The 19,533-nt window shown below is 47.0% G+C and overlaps 1 protein-coding gene across 4 annotated transcripts in view; it reads left to right on the top strand.

Moving 5' to 3' along the window:
* TRPM4 (transient receptor potential cation channel subfamily M member 4) overlaps window positions 1-19,533 on the top strand; it is a 42,974-nt gene that overhangs the window by 11,332 nt on the left and 12,109 nt on the right. For 2 of the 4 annotated variants that reach the window (XR_003506437.1, XM_027515172.1), the window contains exons 7-17: window positions 1,724-1,785; window positions 1,920-2,111; window positions 2,447-2,546; window positions 5,392-5,504; window positions 5,792-6,124; window positions 6,306-6,437; window positions 11,657-11,786; window positions 11,941-12,086; window positions 13,640-13,752; window positions 14,107-14,184; window positions 18,371-18,802. Coding sequence is in view for 3 of the 4 variants with exons in the window: in XM_027515172.1 (XP_027370973.1) it covers window positions 1,724-1,785; window positions 1,920-2,111; window positions 2,447-2,546; window positions 5,392-5,504; window positions 5,792-6,124; window positions 6,306-6,437; window positions 11,657-11,786; window positions 11,941-12,086; window positions 13,640-13,752; window positions 14,107-14,184; window positions 18,371-18,802 (1,831 nt within the window). In the remaining variant the exon portion in view is untranslated. The remainder of the gene's footprint in view (window positions 1-1,723; window positions 1,786-1,919; window positions 2,112-2,446; window positions 2,547-5,391; window positions 5,505-5,791; window positions 6,125-6,305; window positions 6,438-11,656; window positions 11,787-11,940; window positions 12,087-13,639; window positions 13,753-14,106; window positions 14,185-18,370; window positions 18,803-19,533) is intronic. The other 2 variants (XM_027515173.1, XM_027515175.1) reach the window with 2 other exon arrangements.

Raw genomic sequence — 19,533 nt, 5'->3', positions numbered from 1 at the left:
CCACCAGAAGTCCTGATTTCGCACTTTTAATTTGATGTTTTAATTTATCTAACCGTTAGTAAAAGATAAAAACACATTTTGTTGGCTGATCAGATTTCTATTCAATATGAACTAAATATGAAATGTCTATTCATATTCTTTGCCCTTTTTGAATTGGATTCTTTTAAAAATCTTTTTATAAGAATTCTTTGTATCCTATTGATAGGAAAGCTTTAACTGTTAGATGCATTGTAAAATTTTTAAAAGATACTTTAATTCTGGTGTCTACTTCCATGAAAATTTGATCATATTAACGTGGTTCGATATATTTTTTGTTCCTTTTATAACCCCTTGGTTTCTCTTGGTCTTTTTAGAAAAGTCCATTCCACTCCAATGCTATACAAATATTCTAAGTCTTCTTTTCTAATATCCTATACTTTTATATTTAAACCTCAATCCATCTGGAAATGATTTTTACATATTTTGAGGTAGAGTCTACATTTCTTTCTTCTAAATGGGAAGCTGTATTTTCTTCATGACCATTTAATAAATAAACTATCTTTTCGCAGCTAAATTGAAATGCCACTTCAGTTATATATTCAGTTCCTTTATACACTGAACTATTTCTAAACCTTTTCCTCTTCTACTTCTCTATGTATCTATTCCTGTGCCAAAAATATATTTTGTTTACAGCAGTTTAAAGATGTTTAAATATATATATCAGAGAAAGTTCCTCCTCACTGTCCTTTTTCAATAATTTCTTAACTCTTCAATATTTATTCTTTCGTATGAATTTTAAAATTATTTTGTTGCATTAAAAAAGAACAAAGGAAAAACACTGCCAACCTTCTTCGACTTCCCTCTTTCCCCAAACTGCATTGAATTTGTGTTACATTGTGACAGGTTAGCATAGTATTTACTTTTCCATTTAGTCATACCTTGTCTTTAAATAAGGTTTTATCAATCTTATAAAAATATCATAACTTTCTATACAAATTAATCCCTGGGTATTTTATCATTTTTGTGGAAATGTGGATAAGATACATATTCTTACTACCTGGAAAAAAGGTTTTGATTTTTGTATATTTTTCTTGTATTAATCCACTTAACCTAATTATCTTATTAGTATTTAGATATTTTGAGTGGAGTCTCTCCAATTTTCTGAGAATGTAGATCATCTTTTCTTCAAATAAATACCTTTGTCTCTTCCAGCTTCAAAAAAAAAATACAAGTTTCACTCTAGTTATTTCATTTTCTTGCATTATTGCATTAGCTCAAGACACCCAGATAAGTGTGATTAGTAGTAATGTTGTCTCATTTCTTATTTTAATGGGAATAGAGTTAATAGAAAACTTTTATGAGTTTGCCATTGGGCTTTAATACATATCTTTATTGTATTTGGATAGTCCTTCCTATTCCTTATTTCCTTCATTTTCTGTTTGAACTTTCATCCTCTCCTGGCTCCAGGTCAGTTAATCAGTCACAGGATTGACTCATGCCTCATTCAGGAACCCAGGAGTCCAGGTTCCCAGCTCTGTCCTCCCTTGAGAAGTTGAACACTACTGTCTTTGAGATCCGGCTCCTCCCAACATCCTCAAAGGCATGACAGTTCCCATGAGCCTCAGGACTGAGGATTTTAGGCAGAAGCCAGCATTTGCCCCAGGGACTCCTGGAAAATGTGATTGCCATCCCCAGCAGAGGCTGATGGGAACTGCCCAAGCCTTCTGCTCTGTTCTCCCTGCAGGGACTGGCATTGACATCCCTGTCCTCCTCCTCCTGATTGATGGTGATGAGAAGATGTTGAAGGTACAGGAGCCCAGGGGGCCTGGGGGCTGTACTCCTGGGTCCCAAGTCCTGGAGGAGAAGAGGGCTGGGAATCTAGGCTCCAGGAAGGGTGAATGCTTTCCTTCTCTAACCTGCCTGCCCCTTTTATTCTGTAGCAGATAGAGGATGCCACCCAGGCTCAGCTCCCCTGCCTCCTGGTGGCTGGATCTGGGGGAGCTGCGGACTGCCTGGCAGAGATCCTGGAGGACACTCTGGCTCCAGGGAGTGGCGGGGGCAGGCGACGTGAACCCCGAGATCTGATTAAGCGTTTCTTCCCCAAAGGGGACCCTGAGGTCCTGCAGGCCCAGGTAGGACACTGAGGGCCCAACTGTGGAACCTGAGATGGGAGAGAGCTGGGGGCTTGGATTCCTGGGTCTTGAGATGTGAGGATGCTGAAGATTTGGAGTCCCGAATCCAAGGGAAGGGGAATGGGGGCCCAGCCTCATGGATATGAGGAAAGCCTGGGAACCTGGACTCCTGGGTCTGAGGGAGAAGAGGCCTGGGGGCCTTGACACCCCTAGGTTCTGGGAGTAAAGGGTGCTGGGCACCTAGACTATGGGGTCCTGCAGGGGAATGTTCTCCTTTATCTCTGTGGACAGGACCAGGGGGTTGGGTAGGGGTGGCAGAATTTGGTATTCTGCAGGTGGAGAGGATCATGACTCGGAAGGAGCTGCTGACGGTCTATTCAACTGATGACGGCCCTGAGGAATTTGAGACCATCGTCTTAAGGGCCCTTGTCAAGGGTAAGACTTGGAATCCCCCAACCTCTGCTTCTGTCAGCTCCACTTTGGACACCTCTCCTGTCTTCGGCACTTTACCCATCCTCTCTAATCTAAGTTGTGCCTCTTTTTATCTCTTTCCTTTTGTCAGTGCCTTTTGGGGCTTTGCATGGTGCTATTGAACAGTTGTCCCAAGATACTTTCAGTATGTTCCAACATTGCTTTCTTTCTGTTGCATCCATCCACCCATCCTTTCATCCATCTAGCCAGCCACATGTACACTGATCTATCTATCCATTATTCCCTTCATCCTTCCATTCCTTCAGCTGTTCAACCATTCATCCATCTTGCCATTCACCCATCCTTCTACCAATCTATTCACCCCTCTGTTAACAATTCCACCCACTCGTCATTCTTCCATCCGTTCGTCTTTCATTTACCCAGCCATCTTTTCATCCATCCATCCATCTTTCATCTATCCATCCTTTCATCCATCCATCCATCCATTCATCCACCCATCCATTCATCTTTTCATCTATCCATCTTTTCATCCATCCATCCATCTGTCATCTATCCATCTTTTCATCCATTCATTCTTTCATCCATCCATCTTATCCATCCATTCTTCCGTCTATCCACCCACTCACCCTTTCTGCCTTTCCTACATGCCTCCGATATGTTTTAAGCCCTGAGGTGTGGTGGCATCAGAGATGAACCAGAGTGCCGTCTCACAGTGAGGGACTTCTGATATTTCACTAGAGGAATGAATGATGAAAACCAAGACAGGGAGCGCAGTGGCCACATGGTAGAGGCTAATGTTGGAGCTCATTATTCATTCAGCCAAGACTAGCTTAGGCTTCAGAGATAAAAGCAGTTCCTACCAGGGCTGTTTGGACACATCTTAAGTAAAATTCAAGACAAAAACATGGAGAGGAACTGCTGTCAGAAAGGCGAGAAAAATTCAATTGGGAGGTGGTATTTGAGTTGGGCCTTGAAGAGCCAGTAGAACCTGGAGTCAGTAAGATGGGGTAGTGGGATAAATAAGTGCTAAGGTGGATCCCCAGGGCTCTGTGGGGATGTGTGTGAGGAGGGTCATTTTGGTGTCAGAAGAGTTTTACAGGGAAAGCACTCACCTAGATAAAAAACTCCCAAGAGGCATAGTGTGAATTTTTAATGCGTTCTGAGCCCCAGGTTCCCACCCCAATTGCATCTACCATATTCTGCGGTGAGGTAGTTATTTTTGACTCTGGAATCAGATAAAACTGAAATCTGAATACCAGCGTGGCCCCCCTCTCTGCTGTGTGACTTTGAGAAAGACACTTTCCTTCTCTGAGCTTTAGTTTCTGTCTCTGAAAACACTGAGATAATACCTGGCAGGAGTGTTTTGAGCCTCAGCAGTGCCTGCCCCAGGGGAAGCCTGATAAATGGGAGCTCTCCTTAATATGATTCCATTTCTTGTGGGGACACATGCTTTAATAGAGGATGGCAGTCAGTGAGCAAATGTGATTCAGTTCACAGAAGTTAACTCACCAGCCTCCTGGGAGAAAACACAGCCACCCTCTAAGATGTGGTTTGAGGGGGTGGTGGTATAAGTCTGTGGCTTGCAGCAGGGCAACTCTGCTGGGGAAACTGGAGATGGCTGGACAGGCTCAGTGTTGGCAGAGTTGAAGGGATGGGGTTTCGGCAGGTGAAGAAGGAATGGGGGAAGGGGACGGATGCTTCTTAGAGTCTAGGAACACCCAGGCCCCGTGCTGAGCGGGTAGCACACGTCTTTGCTCTGATCCTTCACCCATGCCTAGAAGGATTGTCTCCTCGGGTTGCAGATGAAGAAACAATGCTCAGAGAAGGGGGACAGTGACTTGCCCAAGGTCACACGAGGTTGACTGCACACTTTGAGATCAAAGTTTTAAAGGCCACTTGTTCTTCCTTGTTCTTTTGAATGGCCTCAGGGTCTCCTGGAGCCCTGCTAATGTTTGGAATTTTTTTCCTGCTACGGGCTCCTCTTTCTTCTCACAGATACTCCCAATTGCAGGAAGCCAGAGTGACTCACGTTTGCTGTCATATCCTGTGCTTTCCTGCACCCAGGCTTTTGTTTGGGCTGCCCCTGCTGCCTCAGAGATTCTTTTATCATTTTAGACGCAGACTTACAAATCCTACTAGTCTTTCAAAAGCCCTTCCTCATTGTCCACCTTTAGGAGGCTCCCTTGGGTCTCTCCATACCTCTGTGACTGTAGCCTCCTCTGGCCTTGATCACATTCTTCACCCACCTCCAAGGGGATGGTGTTTATGTGATTCTGGGACATATTTCCCTGGAATGAGGTTCCTTCAGGGCAGAGCCTGCGTCCAGTTTCTCTCGCCATCTCTCTCACTGCCTGGCCCGTTGTTGTTGTTGCTGTTGAGTCACTAAGTCAGGTCCGACTCTGCGACCCCATGGACTATAGCCCACAGGCTTCTCCATCCATGAAATTCCCCATATACTGGAGTGGGTGGCCATTTTCTTCTCCAGGGAATCTTCCTGACCCTGGGATCTAACCCGGGTCTCCTGCATCGCAGGCAGATTCTTTAGTCTGAGCCACCAGGGAAGCCCACCTGGCTCATAGCTTACCTCAATAAATGTAAAGTGAATATAAATGATTCCTTTTCCTTTTCTTGGGGCCTCTAAACCACTGGTCTGTGTTCTGTCCCTGAGCTGAATGACTTTATGCTTGTAATAGCCTGGCTTCTTAAAGGCTCCAGACTCTGCCCAACAACACTCACTTTATACCGAGTTTAAATGTCAGGCATCTCAAGAAGAAGCAATACAGATGCTCGTCCTGTTCTCAGTCCCCCGGCCCTGACTTCATGCCCCCTGTCCCTGTCACCCTTTCAGCCTGTGGGAGCTCTGAAGCCTCAGCTTACCTGGACGAGTTGCGTTTGGCTGTGGCTTGGAACCGTGTGGACATTGCCCAGAGTGAACTCTTCCGGGGGGACATCCAATGGCGGGTGAGGGGTTGGGGCCCGGAGGTGGGGATCCAGACAAAAGGGATGCGTTCTCCCCTCTCCAACTCCTTTGACATCTGGCTCTGTCTTCCATTATGGCCTGTCCAGCCTTCTCTTAATTGTCGACCCATCTCTGGTTGTCTGTCTGTCCCCATCTTATTTCCTCTCTCCCCATCTGTCCATCACTCATGGTTCTGTACTCCCATCTCCTGTCCTTAACCTCTGACCTCACCTGGCCTTCTGCCCGTCTCTGTGCTCAACTCTTCCCCCATTCATTCCACCCCTACCAGTCCTTCCACCTGGAGGCCTCCCTCATGGACGCCCTCCTGAACGACCGACCGGAGTTCGTGCGCTTGCTTATCTCCCATGGCCTCAGCCTGGGCCATTTCCTGACTCCAGTGCGCCTGGCCCAGCTCTACAACGCAGCGCCCCCCAACTCACTTATCCACAACCTTCTGGACCAAGTGTCACACGGTGCAAGCACCAAAGCCCCAGCCCTTAAACCCTCTGAGGAGCCACAGTTTCCTAAGGTGGGGCAGGTGCTGCGCATGCTGCTGGGGAAGACGTGCGCGCCGACGTTCCCCGCCGGGGGCACCCGCCGGAGCGACAACAGCAGAGAGAATGTAAGAAAGGAGGTTGGGAGCAGGGGGGGCACGAAAGGACCTGGGGGCGGGGCTCTGCCAGGAGGCGGTGTGATTAGAGAGCTGGGTGTGCGACTGAACGCGGTGTGGGGTTGATGGTTGGGACGGAGTCAGAAAGGGTCTGGGGCGGAGCCAACCCTCATCGCACCTTTCCCGTCTGCAGTCGTTTATGCTGTCAGACAAGGCTGCCTCTGGACTGATGGAAGCTGTCCCCGGGCAGGCCCCCTGGAGCGACCTGCTCCTCTGGGCACTGCTGCTCAACAGGGCTCAGATGGCCTTGTACTTCTGGGAGATGGTGAGTGCTGACTTGATCTCTGATTCTACTCTCTCCTACATTCCTGTCCTTTATTTCTACCGGACTCCAGTGCCTGAGCAGGAAGGTTCTGGTACCCCCACTCACCTCTCCATTTTTTTTTTTTAAGTTTTATTGATTTATTTTTAATTTTGCCCATACTCTGCAGCGTGTGAGATCCTAGTTCCCGGACCCGGGATCGAACCCTTATCCCCGCCCACCCTCGCATTGGAAGAAGGAATCTTAACCACTGGACTGCTGGGGAGGTCCCCCTCCATTCTTGATATATGACTCTGAGTGCTGCTTCTTTCTCCTGCCTCTCCCACTATGCATTTCTTGTAACTCCATTCTTCCATTCACCATGTATGCTGGGCATTTACCCTGTTCATGCATATGCATCGGGGCTTCTCCCAGGCGGTTTAGCCGTAAAGAGTCTGCCTGAAATGCAGGAGATTGTGGGTTGCATACCCCGGTAGGCATGATCCCCAGGAGAAGAAAATTGCAACCCACTCCAGTATTCTTGTCTGGGGTCCCACCGATGGAGGAGCCTGGCAGGCTACAGTCCACGGGGTCACAAAAAATTGGACATGTCTTAGCGACTAAACAACACCAGTACATACGCCTCAATCTCATCCTTTCAAATAGTTGCCTCTGTGAGGAAGTTAGCTGTTACCTGAAGATGATGGGATGTCGTTTCACCTTAACTGTTCTTGCAGTTTAGAAGCATTGTTGTGGTTGCAATGCAGAAGCAGAGAAAACTAGAGGCAAGGACAGCGCCTGGGAAAGTAAGCTGGGATCCTCCAGGCAGCCAGGATGGGGGCCTGGACTAAAGCTGAGGTGTTGGGATGCATTTGAGAAGTTTAAAAAGAAAGTCATGAAATTCAAGTAGGATCAGAGATAGACCTTATTTTTGTGTCAAAGAAATACCTTGACAGGAGTTCTTCAACTTTGGATTGTAATCTGGTCATCAGCTAAATATAGATTTTTTTAAAAATTGAGATAAAGGTTCATCAGTGTTATAGCATGTGTTAGAATATCCTTCCTTTTAAAGGTTGAATACTATTCCATTATATGGATATACTATATTTTCTTTATCTGTTTATCTGCTGCTGGACATGTGGATTGTTTTGACCTTTTGACTCTCGTGGAAAATATGGCTATGATTAGTGTATGAACATCTATTTGTGTCTTTGCTTTCAATTATTTTGAGTACATATCTGAGAGTGGAATTGCTGGACCATCTAGGTTTCATTTTTTGAGGAACTGCCATACTGTTTTCCATGATGGGGTTACCCTTTAAATTTCTACCAGCAATGCACAGTTATTCTAGTTTCTCCATATCTTCACCATCAGTTGTTACTTTCTTTTCTCTTCCCCTTTTTTTCCTCCTTCCTTCTTCTCTCTGTCTCTTTCTTTTTTATAATTGTCATTCTAATGGGTGTGAAATGGTACCTCATTGTGGTTTTGATTTGCATTTTCTTAATGATCGATGATATTGAGCATCTTTTCATGTGATTCTTGGCGATCTATATATTTTTGGAGAAATGTCTATTCAAGTCTTTGCCCATTTTTAAATTGGGTTGTCGGTCTTTTTTGTTGGTGAGTTTAAAGAATTCTTTATATGTTCTGGGTATTAATCCCTTATTAGATATATGATTTGCAAATACATTCTCCCTTTCTGTGCGCAGTCTTTTTCTTCTATTGATAGTGTCCTTTGGTGCACAAAAGTTTACATTTTGATGAAATCCTATTTGTCCTTTTTATTTCTTTATTTCTTGTGCTTTAGGTGGCATATCTAAGTAACCATTGCAAAATACAAGGTCATAAAGTTTTATCCCTATGTTTCTAAGAGTTTTATAGTTTTGTAACTATCATATATAATTATTTGATCTTACATGAGTCACTTCTGTCTTGCTGATTTTAAAACTCTCTTTGTGTTTGGCTTTCAGCAATTTGGTTATAATGTTTCTTTCTTCTTTTTTTTTTGCTTTTTTTAATTTTTTAAATGGTTATAATGTTTCTCAGTGTGAATCTCTTTGAACTTATCCTACTTGGATTTCTTCATCTTCTTGGAAGTATAGATTCATGTATTTCGTCAAATGTGGGAAGTTTCAGTCTGTTATATCTTCAGATATCCTTTCTGTCTCTTTCTCTCTGTCCTCTCCTTTTGGGGTTCCCATTATGCCTGTGTTGGTCTGATTAATGGTGTCCCACAGATCTCTTAAGGTCTGTTTATTTTTCTTCATTTTTTTTTCTTTCTGCACCTCAAGCTGGGTAATCACAGTGGACCTAGTTTACAAACTCTTTCTTCTGCCTCCTTAACGCTGCTCTTCAGCCCTTTAAAAGAGTTTTTCATGTCAGTTATTGCACTTTTCAGCTCCAGAATTTCTACTTGGTTCCTTTCTGTAATCTCTATATCTTTATTTCTTTTAAAAAAAATCTATTTATTTATTTGGCTGTGAGAGGTCTTGGTTGCAGCAGGCACTATTTTCAGCTGTGGCGTGTGGCATCTAGTTCCCTAACCAGGGATTGAACTTGGACTCCCTGCACTGGGAGTGTGGAGTCTTAGCCACTGGACCACCAGGGGAGTCCCTATATCTTTATTTCTATTCTCTATTTTCTGAGACATCGTTCTTCTGGGTTCCTTTAGCTCTTTGTTCATAATTTCCTTTAGCTTTTTGAGCACATTTAAGACAGTTGATTTAAAGTCTTTTTCTAGTAATTCCAGTGACTCAGCTTCCTAATTTCTTTTGTCCTGTGAATGGGTCATACTTTCTTGGTTCTTTGTAACACTCATAATCTTTTGTTGTTGAAAACAGGACATTTTGACTATTATAATATGGCAACTCTGGAAATCGGCTTAGCTCCTTCCTTCAGGGGTTGTTGCTGCTGCTTGTGGGTTGTTGTTTGTTTAGTGACTTTTCTATTTTTGTAAAGTCCATTTTCTTTATTACGTATGACCACTGAAATCCGGTTCTGTTAGCTTAGTGGTCAGATAGTGACTTGACAGAGATTTCCTTAAATGCATGTAGGTGGGGGAATAAAACTCTCCCACTGTGCAAACTGGCTGTTTGTGGAGCTGTCTTTCAACACTTGGGTAGGCTGTTTACAATTCTGCTTTAACTTCAGCTTCCTGCTTTGGCTGAGCCTAAAGGTCAGCCAGAGGTGAAAGCTTAGGGGTTTCCTTAGTCTTTTCTGAGCACGCATCCAGTCTCTGTCGTTTGCAATTTTCTAGATTTCCTGGTATATACAGCAGCTTTTTAAAAAAAATTTTATTTATTTTTGGCTGCACTGAGTCTTTATTAACTGTATTCCTGGTGGTTCAGTGGTAGAGAATCTGCCTGTCAAAGCAGGAGACACGGGAGACTTGGGAAACGCGGGAGACCTGGGAGATGTGGGTTCGATCCTTGGTTTGGGAAGATCCCCTGGAGTAGGAAATGGCAAACCACTTCAGTATTCTTGCCTGGAAAATTCCATGGACAGAGGAGCCTGGCGGGCTACCATCGATGGGGTGGCAAAGAGACATGACTGAGCACGCACGCACACCACAAGTTGTTGCCGCACAGCCTTTTCTCTAGCTGCAGCGAGTGGGCTCCATTCTAGTCGTGCTGCGTGGGCTTATTGCCGTGGCTTCTCTTGTTGTGGAACGCAGGCTCTAGGTGTGCAGGCTTCCGGCTCTAGAGCAGATGCTCAATAGTTGTGACACATGGGCTTAGTTGCTCTGCGGCATGTGGGATCTTCCCAGACCAGGGATCAAACCTGTTTCTCCTGCATTGGCAGGTGGATTCTTGTCCACTGAGCCACCAGGGAAGCCCCACGTAGGAGCTTTTTAAAGCCCTCACTCCCCCAAGCATCCCCTTTCCCTGCTGCTTCCCTCTGCCCTCCTGGGTTGTTCAGAGTATCTCTCGCTTGCCTTGACTGTTACTATTTGCGTCAAGGAGCCAAGGCTAATATGTTTGTCTTTAATGTTTTTAAACACCACTTGGGAAGCCACTCCTGCTCTGAGGGAAGCTGCAAGAACAGTGAAACAACCGCCAGCCCTTGAGCCGCCCCTTCAGAGAGCCACCAGCTAGGTTGATGCACACAACCACAGTTATTTAAGAGTAAGATCTGGGCCTTCTCTCGTGGCTCAGTGGTAAGGAATCAGCCTGCCAGTGCAAGAGCCATGGGTTCCATCCCTGATCCGGGAAGATCCCATAGACATTAAAAAAAAAAGAGTTAAGATCTGAGTTGTTCCCTCGGCAGAACAACCTGCAGCAGAATATGGGCTATTTTTTTCAAGGCAACCACTGTGCTGGGGAACTGGCCACGGTAAGTGGATCAGTTAAAATGTCACAGTGCTCTTTTACTGAAATCTTTCTTCATTAAGCATTCTCCTGTTTGTTGTAAATTTTATGTTAGATTCCAGAATTCTGAAAAAGCTGATCCTGACAGTTTTTTCTTTTTTAGCCAGCTTATTTGTTGCCGTTGCGGAGGGACCAAGTTTTGAGGTTCTCTCCAACTGAGGCGACTTAGCATGCATGCCTGCACTGGAGAAGGCAATGGCAACCCACTCCAGTGTTCTTGCCTGGAGAATCCCAGGGATGGAGGAGCCTGGTGGGCTGCCATCTATGGGGTCGCACGGAGTCAGACACGACTGAAGCGACTTAGCAGCAGCAGCAGCCTCTGCCATCTCTCTCAACTTACTAGGTGGCTCAGTGATAAAGAATCTGCCTGCAATGCAGGAGACTCAGGTTCGATCCCTGGGTCGGGAAGATCCCCTGGAGAAGGGAATGGCAACCTACTCCAGTGTTCTTGCCTGGAGAATCTCCTGGACAGAGGAGCCTGGTGGGCTACAGTCCACATGGTCACAAAGAGTCGGACTGAGCATGTAGCTATCTTTCAATAGGTCTGGCCAAGATGTGAGATGCTGTCTTCCTTTTTCCTCTGCCATTTTAGGTGACACTTCTGACTGCTTCTCGGCTCTGATGTCCTTTTAATTCCAGCCCAGCCCGGGCAGTCTCTGAACCATCTGACTTCTGACATGTTCCCTTGACATCCAGTTTCTTCCAGATCCATCTGCAGACATCCTTGGTTCCTGATTTCCTTGGTTAATTTCTGATGACCTCTGGCCTCTGTCCCTTTCCTTGATCACAAGCTTTCCTCCCATCTTCTCTACCACCTCCATGAATCTCACTTCAAACTCTGTCCCTACCCATGACCCCATGTCTCTGTCTCTCCAGGGTTCCAATTCTGTGGCCTCAGCTCTTGGGGCCTCTTTGTTGCTGCGAGTGTTGGGGCGCCTGGAGACTGAGGCCGAGGAGGCGGCGCGGAGGAAGGAGCTGGCGGCCAAGTTCGAGGGGCTGGGTGTTGGTGCGTGGGGTATGGGTGCCTGGGGGCACTACAGGCAGCAGCCAGGAAGGGGGGTTGTAAGTCTCCCCCTTCCTTCTCTAGTAACCCTGCCCCTTCCCCTGCGATCCCCTCATCTCTTCCCTCCCACTGTCTTCCCACAACTCTTCCTCCCCAGACCTCTTTGGAGAATGCTACCGCAGCAGCGAGGAACGGTCCGCCCGCCTGCTCCTTCGGCGCTGCCCACTCTGGGGTGATGCCACTTGCCTGCAGCTCGCCACACAGGCGGATGCCCGTGCCTTCTTTGCCCAGGATGGGGTACAGGTGAGCATCTGAGACACCCACACAGTCCTCAGCTGGACTCTGGGAAGTCTGGAGGATGAGCCACTGCCATGGTCTTGACCCTGGGCAGTCCATGGTCTTGACCCCCTTCCTGGAGACCACCCCTCCTCCAGAAAATCTCAGCCCTCACCCAGAAAGCTTGCTCTTCCCCAAAGAAGCCCCACGCCGTGCCACAGGAAAGCCAACCTTCCCACAGCAAAGCACACCCTTCTAGAAAGTTCTATTCCAGGAATTCCTGGTGCTTCAATGCCTAGGACTCTGCGTTCCTAATGCAGGGCGCCTGGGTTTGATCCCTGGTCAGGGAGTCAGATCCCACATGCCGCAACTAAAACATCCCACATGCCACAGCTAAGACTAGACACAGCCAAATAAATAAAACAAACAAATATTTTTTTAAAAGTTCTATTCCAGGGAATTCCCTGGCAGTCCAGTGATTAGGATTCTGTGCTTCCACTGCACGGGGCACAAATTTGAGCCCTGATCAGGGAACTAAGATCCTGCATGCCTGTGCAATGTGGCCAAAAAAAAAAAATTCTATTCCAGATACAGGAATACTGGTGACTTTAGTAGGAAGTCCCGCCTCTCACACAAGAAGTCCTTCCCACTTCCCTGAGAGGTCCCCGTTTCCAGGTTTCAACAATCAGAACGGCGTCACTGGACAATTACCTAGTGTTCCAGGTGGAGACAAACTCTGGTTTAGGGAATCCTACCCTTCCTTTGGGAAGCTCTGTGTGCCCCTCTGTCTCTCCCATTCTGCTAATCCTGACATTAAAAAAAAAAAAAGACTTATTTATGATAATTGGGAGTAAATTTCGTACCTCATTATTTGTACTCAGCCCCGCATTTTTGCATTCTGGTTGTCAGTTTCTACTTTCTTTCTTTTTTGGGGGGCACACAGTGGCACGTGGAAATTCCCTGACCAGGGATCGAACCCACGCCCCCTGAAGTGGAAATGTGGAATCTTAACCACTGGACTACCCACCAGGGAAGCCCTTAATCCTGACAGTTTGAAACTTCTCTTGGTTTCCTTAGTCTAAATCTGACAGGGGCTCAGTGAGTCCCACCCAGAGTACGAGGTTTGCCTACGCAGCAGGGAGTCCCACCTTCACTGTCGGAATGACTTGCTGGCACTTCAAGTACTTTCCCAGAGTCCTTTACTTTGAATGATGGTTAAACTCCTGGGTTCCAGTTTTCGCCCCTTCCGTAACCTCCCTGTGCCCCATCTATGGAAAAGGAGAAAATAATAATACCTGTCCTCCTGGGGGGCGGGGTGGTGAAGCTTAAGTGAGCTGATCTGTCCGAAGTGCTTAGCCCAGTATCTGGTGTATTGTGTTAACAAATGTTGGCTGTTTAACTCTACTAAAATCTGCGACACGTGGTCCTGCCTTTGACCCTTTCCGTCCCCCCCGCCCCCAGCCCCACCACTGCAGGGAGCATTTGCCCTGGGCTCTGGAGCAGGGTCCAATCCTTGCCTGGGGTCTTCGGGAGGGGGTTGCGGGGGAGATTCAGGCTCCTAATCCTCCCCACCCCCGCAGTCTCTGCTGACACAGAAGTGGTGGGGGGAGATGGACAGCACCACGCCCATCTGGGCCCTGGTTCTTGCCTTCTTTTGCCCCCCACTCATCTACACCGACCTCATCACCTTCAGGTCAGTCCCTGGGGTTAAACTGGCAGGAGGCGGGATTGGGGGTGGGGTGGGGCGATCGGCCTCTCCTTCCTGCTCAGTTCTGGCCGCCTTTCTACGTGGTCTGTCTAGTGCTTTGCCTAACCATGTTCATTCTTTCCCTCCCCCAGACTGGGGGCACGTTGTGGGAGGGGAAGCTTTCGGGGGACTCTATACGATTCCTCTGCTTTCTGACTAGGGCTCTGGGGGCAGGTCCCTTTGGGGTAATTCCTCTCCTTCCTGCCATGTCTCTGGGTGCTGAGTTTGGGTCTCTCTGGAGAACTCCTCTCCTACCCTCCCTCTCCCCTATTCCTCACTCTGGGTGTCCCTCCACGCCAGGAAGTCAGATGAGGAGCCCACGCAGAAGGACCCGATGCTTGACGTGGATGGCGACATCAATGGGGAAGGGCCTGTCGAGTGAGTGAAGCAGCAGCACCTCGAAGGGGTGGGGGCACCCGGGGCAGCCCCAGGAGCACCAGGCACTGGGAACAAGGCCAGAGGGGAGACGTGGGGCTTTAGGAGATGGGGGTTTCTTGAAGCCACTGAAAACACCGAGGAGGTTTCCCAGATGCCAAGCTCAAGGCTTGGTTCTCGGTTTGGTTCTGCTGCCAAGGAGTTCCTCACTGGCAATCAATTTGCTTCATGTTACATGTATTTCTGTCTCGACAGAGCAAGTAGAACTGGGTGGATTTGGTTCATTTAGGGATCTTTTGCCACTTTTATTTTTCTGTCTCCAAGAATTTTGCTCTTAATCTCCGTGCTGTGGTACCCATGAAGGTGTTTTCAAAATCAGAGCCCTAAGCAAATGCAATAGAATACTTACCAATCTTCGGTAATTCTGCAGAACAGAGGCATGAAGGACTTGGTCCTGAGTCGAGCAGACCTGGGTTCAAATCCTGACTTTGACTTTGTAAGTGGCTCCACCCAAGAGCCTCAACTTTCTTTTCTATAAAAAGAAGGTTGTACGGTATTAGTCAGGTTCGGTTGGGTGATGCTACAGTGATGAAGCATCCCAAACTCTCAGTGGCTGGCAACAGTGAGGACTTTGTTGTCATTCATGCTCCGTTTTGGGGTTGTCTGTGGCTCTGCTCTACATGGTCTCCACTTTGGGATAAGCAAGCACCTTCTAGCTGAGATGTTGTCGGTTTCATGGTAGCAGGAAAAGAGACAAGAACCGGGTATGTCAGTCTCAGTCATGTCTGACTCCCTCCAGGCTCCTCTGTCCCTGGAATTCTTCAGGCAAGAATACTGAAGTAGGTAGCCATTCCCTTCTCCAGGGGATCTTCCTGACCCAGAGATCAAACCTGGGTCTCCAGCATTGCAGGCAGATTCTTTACCGTCTAAGCCACCCGGGAAGCCTCAATGGCAACCAGGGAGGTACTGGATCTTAAAGCCTCCACTTGGAAGTGACACGTCACTTTTGCCCACATTTCATTGGCAAAAACTAGTCATATGCTAATTCCTTAGCTCCTAATTCTCCCACTGGGAGGGACCAAAATATTTGGTCCATAGTAATACAGTATACTCATTCGCAGTTAAGAAGATCCCCTGGAGGAGGAAATGGCAACCGACTCCAGTATTCTTGTCTGGGAAATCCCATGGACAGAGGAGCTTGGTGGGCTACAGTCCATGGGGTCACAAAGTCAGACATGACCGAGCAACTAACATATACATACACACACACACATCTCTACTTTAACCACTTGAATAGGAAAAGGGAGGAACCTCAGCCCGAATATTCTAGAAGAAAAAAATGTTTCTGGTAACTGTTAGAAACAGAGTCAGGCTGCCAGAAGTCTGTAAAACACACCGCCTACTGTGAAGTCAAATTTAAATATAGTATGTATACTTTTTTTTTAGATAATGCACAAAGAATATAAAATATTTGTCAAGGTAGAAGAGGAAACTAAAAAAAAAAAAAATCGGAAATAAATTTGATAGAAGGTTCCAGTGTCAGGATCCATAATGGTGTCCTTGCCTGGTGAGTTCCCAACATTTGTACCATATGATAATGACAACAAGAGATGATGGGGACTTCCCAGGTGGTCCGGCATCTGGGACTCTGTGCTTCCAATGCAGGAGGCCTGGGTTCCATCCCTGGTCAGGGAACTGGATCCCACAAGCCACAAGTAGGACTTTGCATGCCACAACTAAAGATCCCAGTGAAAATCGAAGATCCCGCATCCTGCAACTAAGACCAGGCACAGCCAAATAAGTACATAAAAATAAATATAAAAAAATAGATGATGCTATAGAACACTTACAGTGGGCAGCCAGTGTACTAAACCATTTTGAAATCAGCTCATTTACTTCTCTCAACAACTGTATGCTATCATGTCTATTGTTATCCCCATTTTACAGATGAAATAACTGAGGCATTAAGTCACCCACCTCAGATCATGTGATTGACTGGTCAGTGGTGGGAGGTGGGATTTGAACCCAGATCTTCTTGTTCCTAAATCTGTGCTCTTAGCCGCTGTGGAGAGCTACCTTCCTGGAGAACTTTCTTAAAGGACAGATTCCTGTGCTCCCTCAGTGAAGCATCCAGGAATCTGTGTGTGTCTTGCTTGGATTTAAGACGCCAGACTTTGGGGAGCACTCTGACCCACCACATATTTTTGTTACCAGGTCTATATTTTCCTGTTACTGGGGAGCTAATTCTCCTTTCTTTTTTTAATTTTTATTTTTTCAAACTCTTTATTTTTGGCTGCACTGGGTCTTCTTTGCTGTGCGAGGGCTTTCTTTATTTGCCATGATGGGGGCTGCTCTCTGGTTGCCGTGCGCAGGCTTCTCATTCTGGCGGCTGCTCTTGTTGTGGAGCGCAGCCTCCAGGAGCCTGTATTCCCTGCACTGGCAGACGTTAACCCTGGACCACCAGGGAAATCACTAGTTCTTCTTTCTGCACCTCACTTTCTTTACCTGTTATTGTGCTTTCTGCTTATTTGTTTTAGAACAGCTTTAGTGAGATATAGTTCCCATACATTCAGCTCACCCACTTATGGTGTACAATTCTCAGTCGTTTTCAGTATATCCACAGGGTTGTGAAATCATCACAAAATTAATTTTAAAATATTTTCATCACTGCAGCAAGAAATCTCGTATCTATTAACAGTCTTACTCCCCTCTCCTCCCTTCCCCAGCCTCAGGCAACCACTAATTTATTTTCTGTCTCTATGGATTTGCCTGTTCTGGATATTTCATGTAAATGGAGTCATATACTACGTGGTATTTTATGACTGGTTTCGTTAACGTAGCATCATGTTTTCAAGATTTATCCACTGTGTAACATGTATCAGTGCTTCATCCCTTTTTAATTGCTGGATAATACTCCATTGTTTGAATCCGCTACCTTTTTTTATCTGTCTGTTCGTCAGTTGATGGACATTTGGGTTGTCTCCACTTTGGGGTTTCCTTTCTGCTTTTATTTTTTTTTAAGACAGGATGCCTTTCCAAGCCAGTTTATTTTTCCTGTTAGCTTTCTGAATTTATTACTAGTAGTAGTATTCATTTTGCTGTTTCTGATTTGAGATCAGAATTAAGAATTAGGATGTAACTGGGAAGAGTATCAGAACTCAGGTGAAAAGTGCCAGAGATATGAGTGGACCAAGAAGGTTAGAATTCAGGTAGGGCTATACAGTGAGAGATCAGATATCAGGAAGGAAGAATTAACTGAGAAAATGCAGCTGGATAATCTGCAATTGGTTGCGGGTCAGAAGTTAACTTTCAGGGTGGAGTTCCATGAAGGAATCTGGTGCTCTTCTAGATATGAGGAGATGCAAGAATTGGGTTCATAAGATCAGCACCTGAAAATATCTATCTGAAAACCTGTTCTGCCAGTTTTCCCCAGAGCACAGAGTGCCTCATTCCTGCTTTCCACCCTGAATTCCCTTCAAGGGGTGTTGAAGGTCAGCCAGCTGCAGCAGCGCCTGATTTAATCCTTGAGCAGATGTGTGCTCAGTCACTTCAGTGTCCGACTCTTTGCAACCCCATGGACTGTAGGCCACCAGGCTACTCTGTCCGTGGAATTTTCCAGGCAAGAATACTGGAGTGGGTGCCATTTTCAGTGCCATTTCCTTCTCCAGGGGATCTTCCTGACCCAGGAATCCAACCCACATCTCTTACCACTAATGCCACCTGGGAAGCCCTGTAGAGGTAGATGGCAAGTGCCAACTGTAGTTAACAGAATTGTCAAACCTGGGGAACCGAGGTCGCGAAATGAGGAGGTCAGAGGTTATATATGAGGGCCAGAGGTCAGGTAGATGGTCCAAGGTCAGAAAGAGAGCCAGAGATTGTGAGGGGGAAAGAAGAGGGACTTGGAGCCAAAAGCCAGACAAGAGTCAGAAGTCAGGCCAGAGGCCAGAGGCCAGAGGTCAGAAGGGTGGGGAAAGTCAGGGGTGGAAGCTCAGCAGTGTTGAAGGTAGATTTCAAAGGTTAGATCAGGGGTCAAAACTCGAGGAGATGGAGGGTGTCCGAAGGCGTGAAGGTGGGGACTGACTGGAAAGCAGGATGAGGAGGGTCAGAAAGCTGAGTCTTGATGGTGGTGAAAGTCAGGTGCAGAGATCAGGGTGAGCCCTCCTCCCTTCTCCCCCTTTCTCCCGCACAGGGCTACAGAGCCCCCTGAGAAGATGCCCTTGGGGGTACTGAGGCCGCCCAGACACAGGGACTGCTGTGGGGGGTGCCTGCCGCGCCTGCGCCGCTGGCCGCAGTTCTGGGGGGCGCCGGTGACGGCCTTCATGGGCAACGTGGTCAGCTACCTCCTCTTCCTGCTGCTGTTTGCGCGCGTGCTGCTCATCGACTTCGAGCCGGAGAGGCCCAGCGTGCTGGAGCTGCTGCTCTACTTCTGGGCCTTCACCCTGCTCTGCGAGGAGTTCCGCCAGGGCCTGGGCAGCGGCCTGGGCAGCCTGGCCATGGGGGGACCCGGGACAGACTCCCACCGGGCCCCACTGCGCCGTCGTCTGCAACTCTACCTCTCTGACGCCTGGAACCAGTGCGACCTGGTGGCCCTCGCCTGCTTCGTTCTGGGCGTGGGCTGCAGGTGAGTGCCCTGCGACGTTGCATGCCCTGCCCACGACCTCTGACCCTTCCTTCCTGGGGGTGGGAGGGTGGGGATGGGAGGTGAGGGGCGGGGTTAGGGGCCTCAACTCTTGGCTTCTCTGCAGCAGGCAGCAGCTAAATCCAATTCTGCTTCTTCTTTTTTTTTCATTGACATGTAATTGATGTACAATATTATATCAGTTGTAGGCATACAGTATTGTTGTTTAGTTGCTAAGTCGTGTCTGACTCTTTGCGACTCACGGATTGTAGTCCCTCAGGCTCCTCTGTCTATAGGATTTCCCAGGTAAGAACACTGGAATGAGTTGCCATTTCCTTCCCTAGGGGATCTTCCTGACTCAGGGATCAAACCTGCATCTCCTGCATTGGCAGGCGGATTCTTTACCACTGAGCCACCTGTGGTATCCTTTACAGATATACAGTATGGTGGTTCACAATTTTAAAACAACTCCACTTTTTTTTTTCTTAAAAAAAAGTGTTTAAAGAACATATGAAAGTGAAAAGACAAGTTGCAGACTGTGAGATGATATTTAGAACAAAACCACCAAGAATCGGGATCCAGAGTATAAGAAGAGCACCTACCAAAAAACATATACAGGCACGAGATCAGTGAACACAATAAATTAAAAACTGGGACAGAGAATATGAAAAGACAGGTGATAAAGTACATGTGCCATTAGATATGAAAGGTGCCCAACATTTTTTCTTAAAAAA

This window comes from Bos indicus x Bos taurus, chromosome 18 (genome assembly GCF_003369695.1).
Source record: "Bos indicus x Bos taurus breed Angus x Brahman F1 hybrid chromosome 18, Bos_hybrid_MaternalHap_v2.0, whole genome shotgun sequence".
In the NCBI taxonomy this organism is placed as follows: Eukaryota; Metazoa; Chordata; class Mammalia; order Artiodactyla; family Bovidae; genus Bos; species Bos indicus x Bos taurus.
This window is presented reverse-complemented; position numbering and strand designations above follow the sequence as displayed.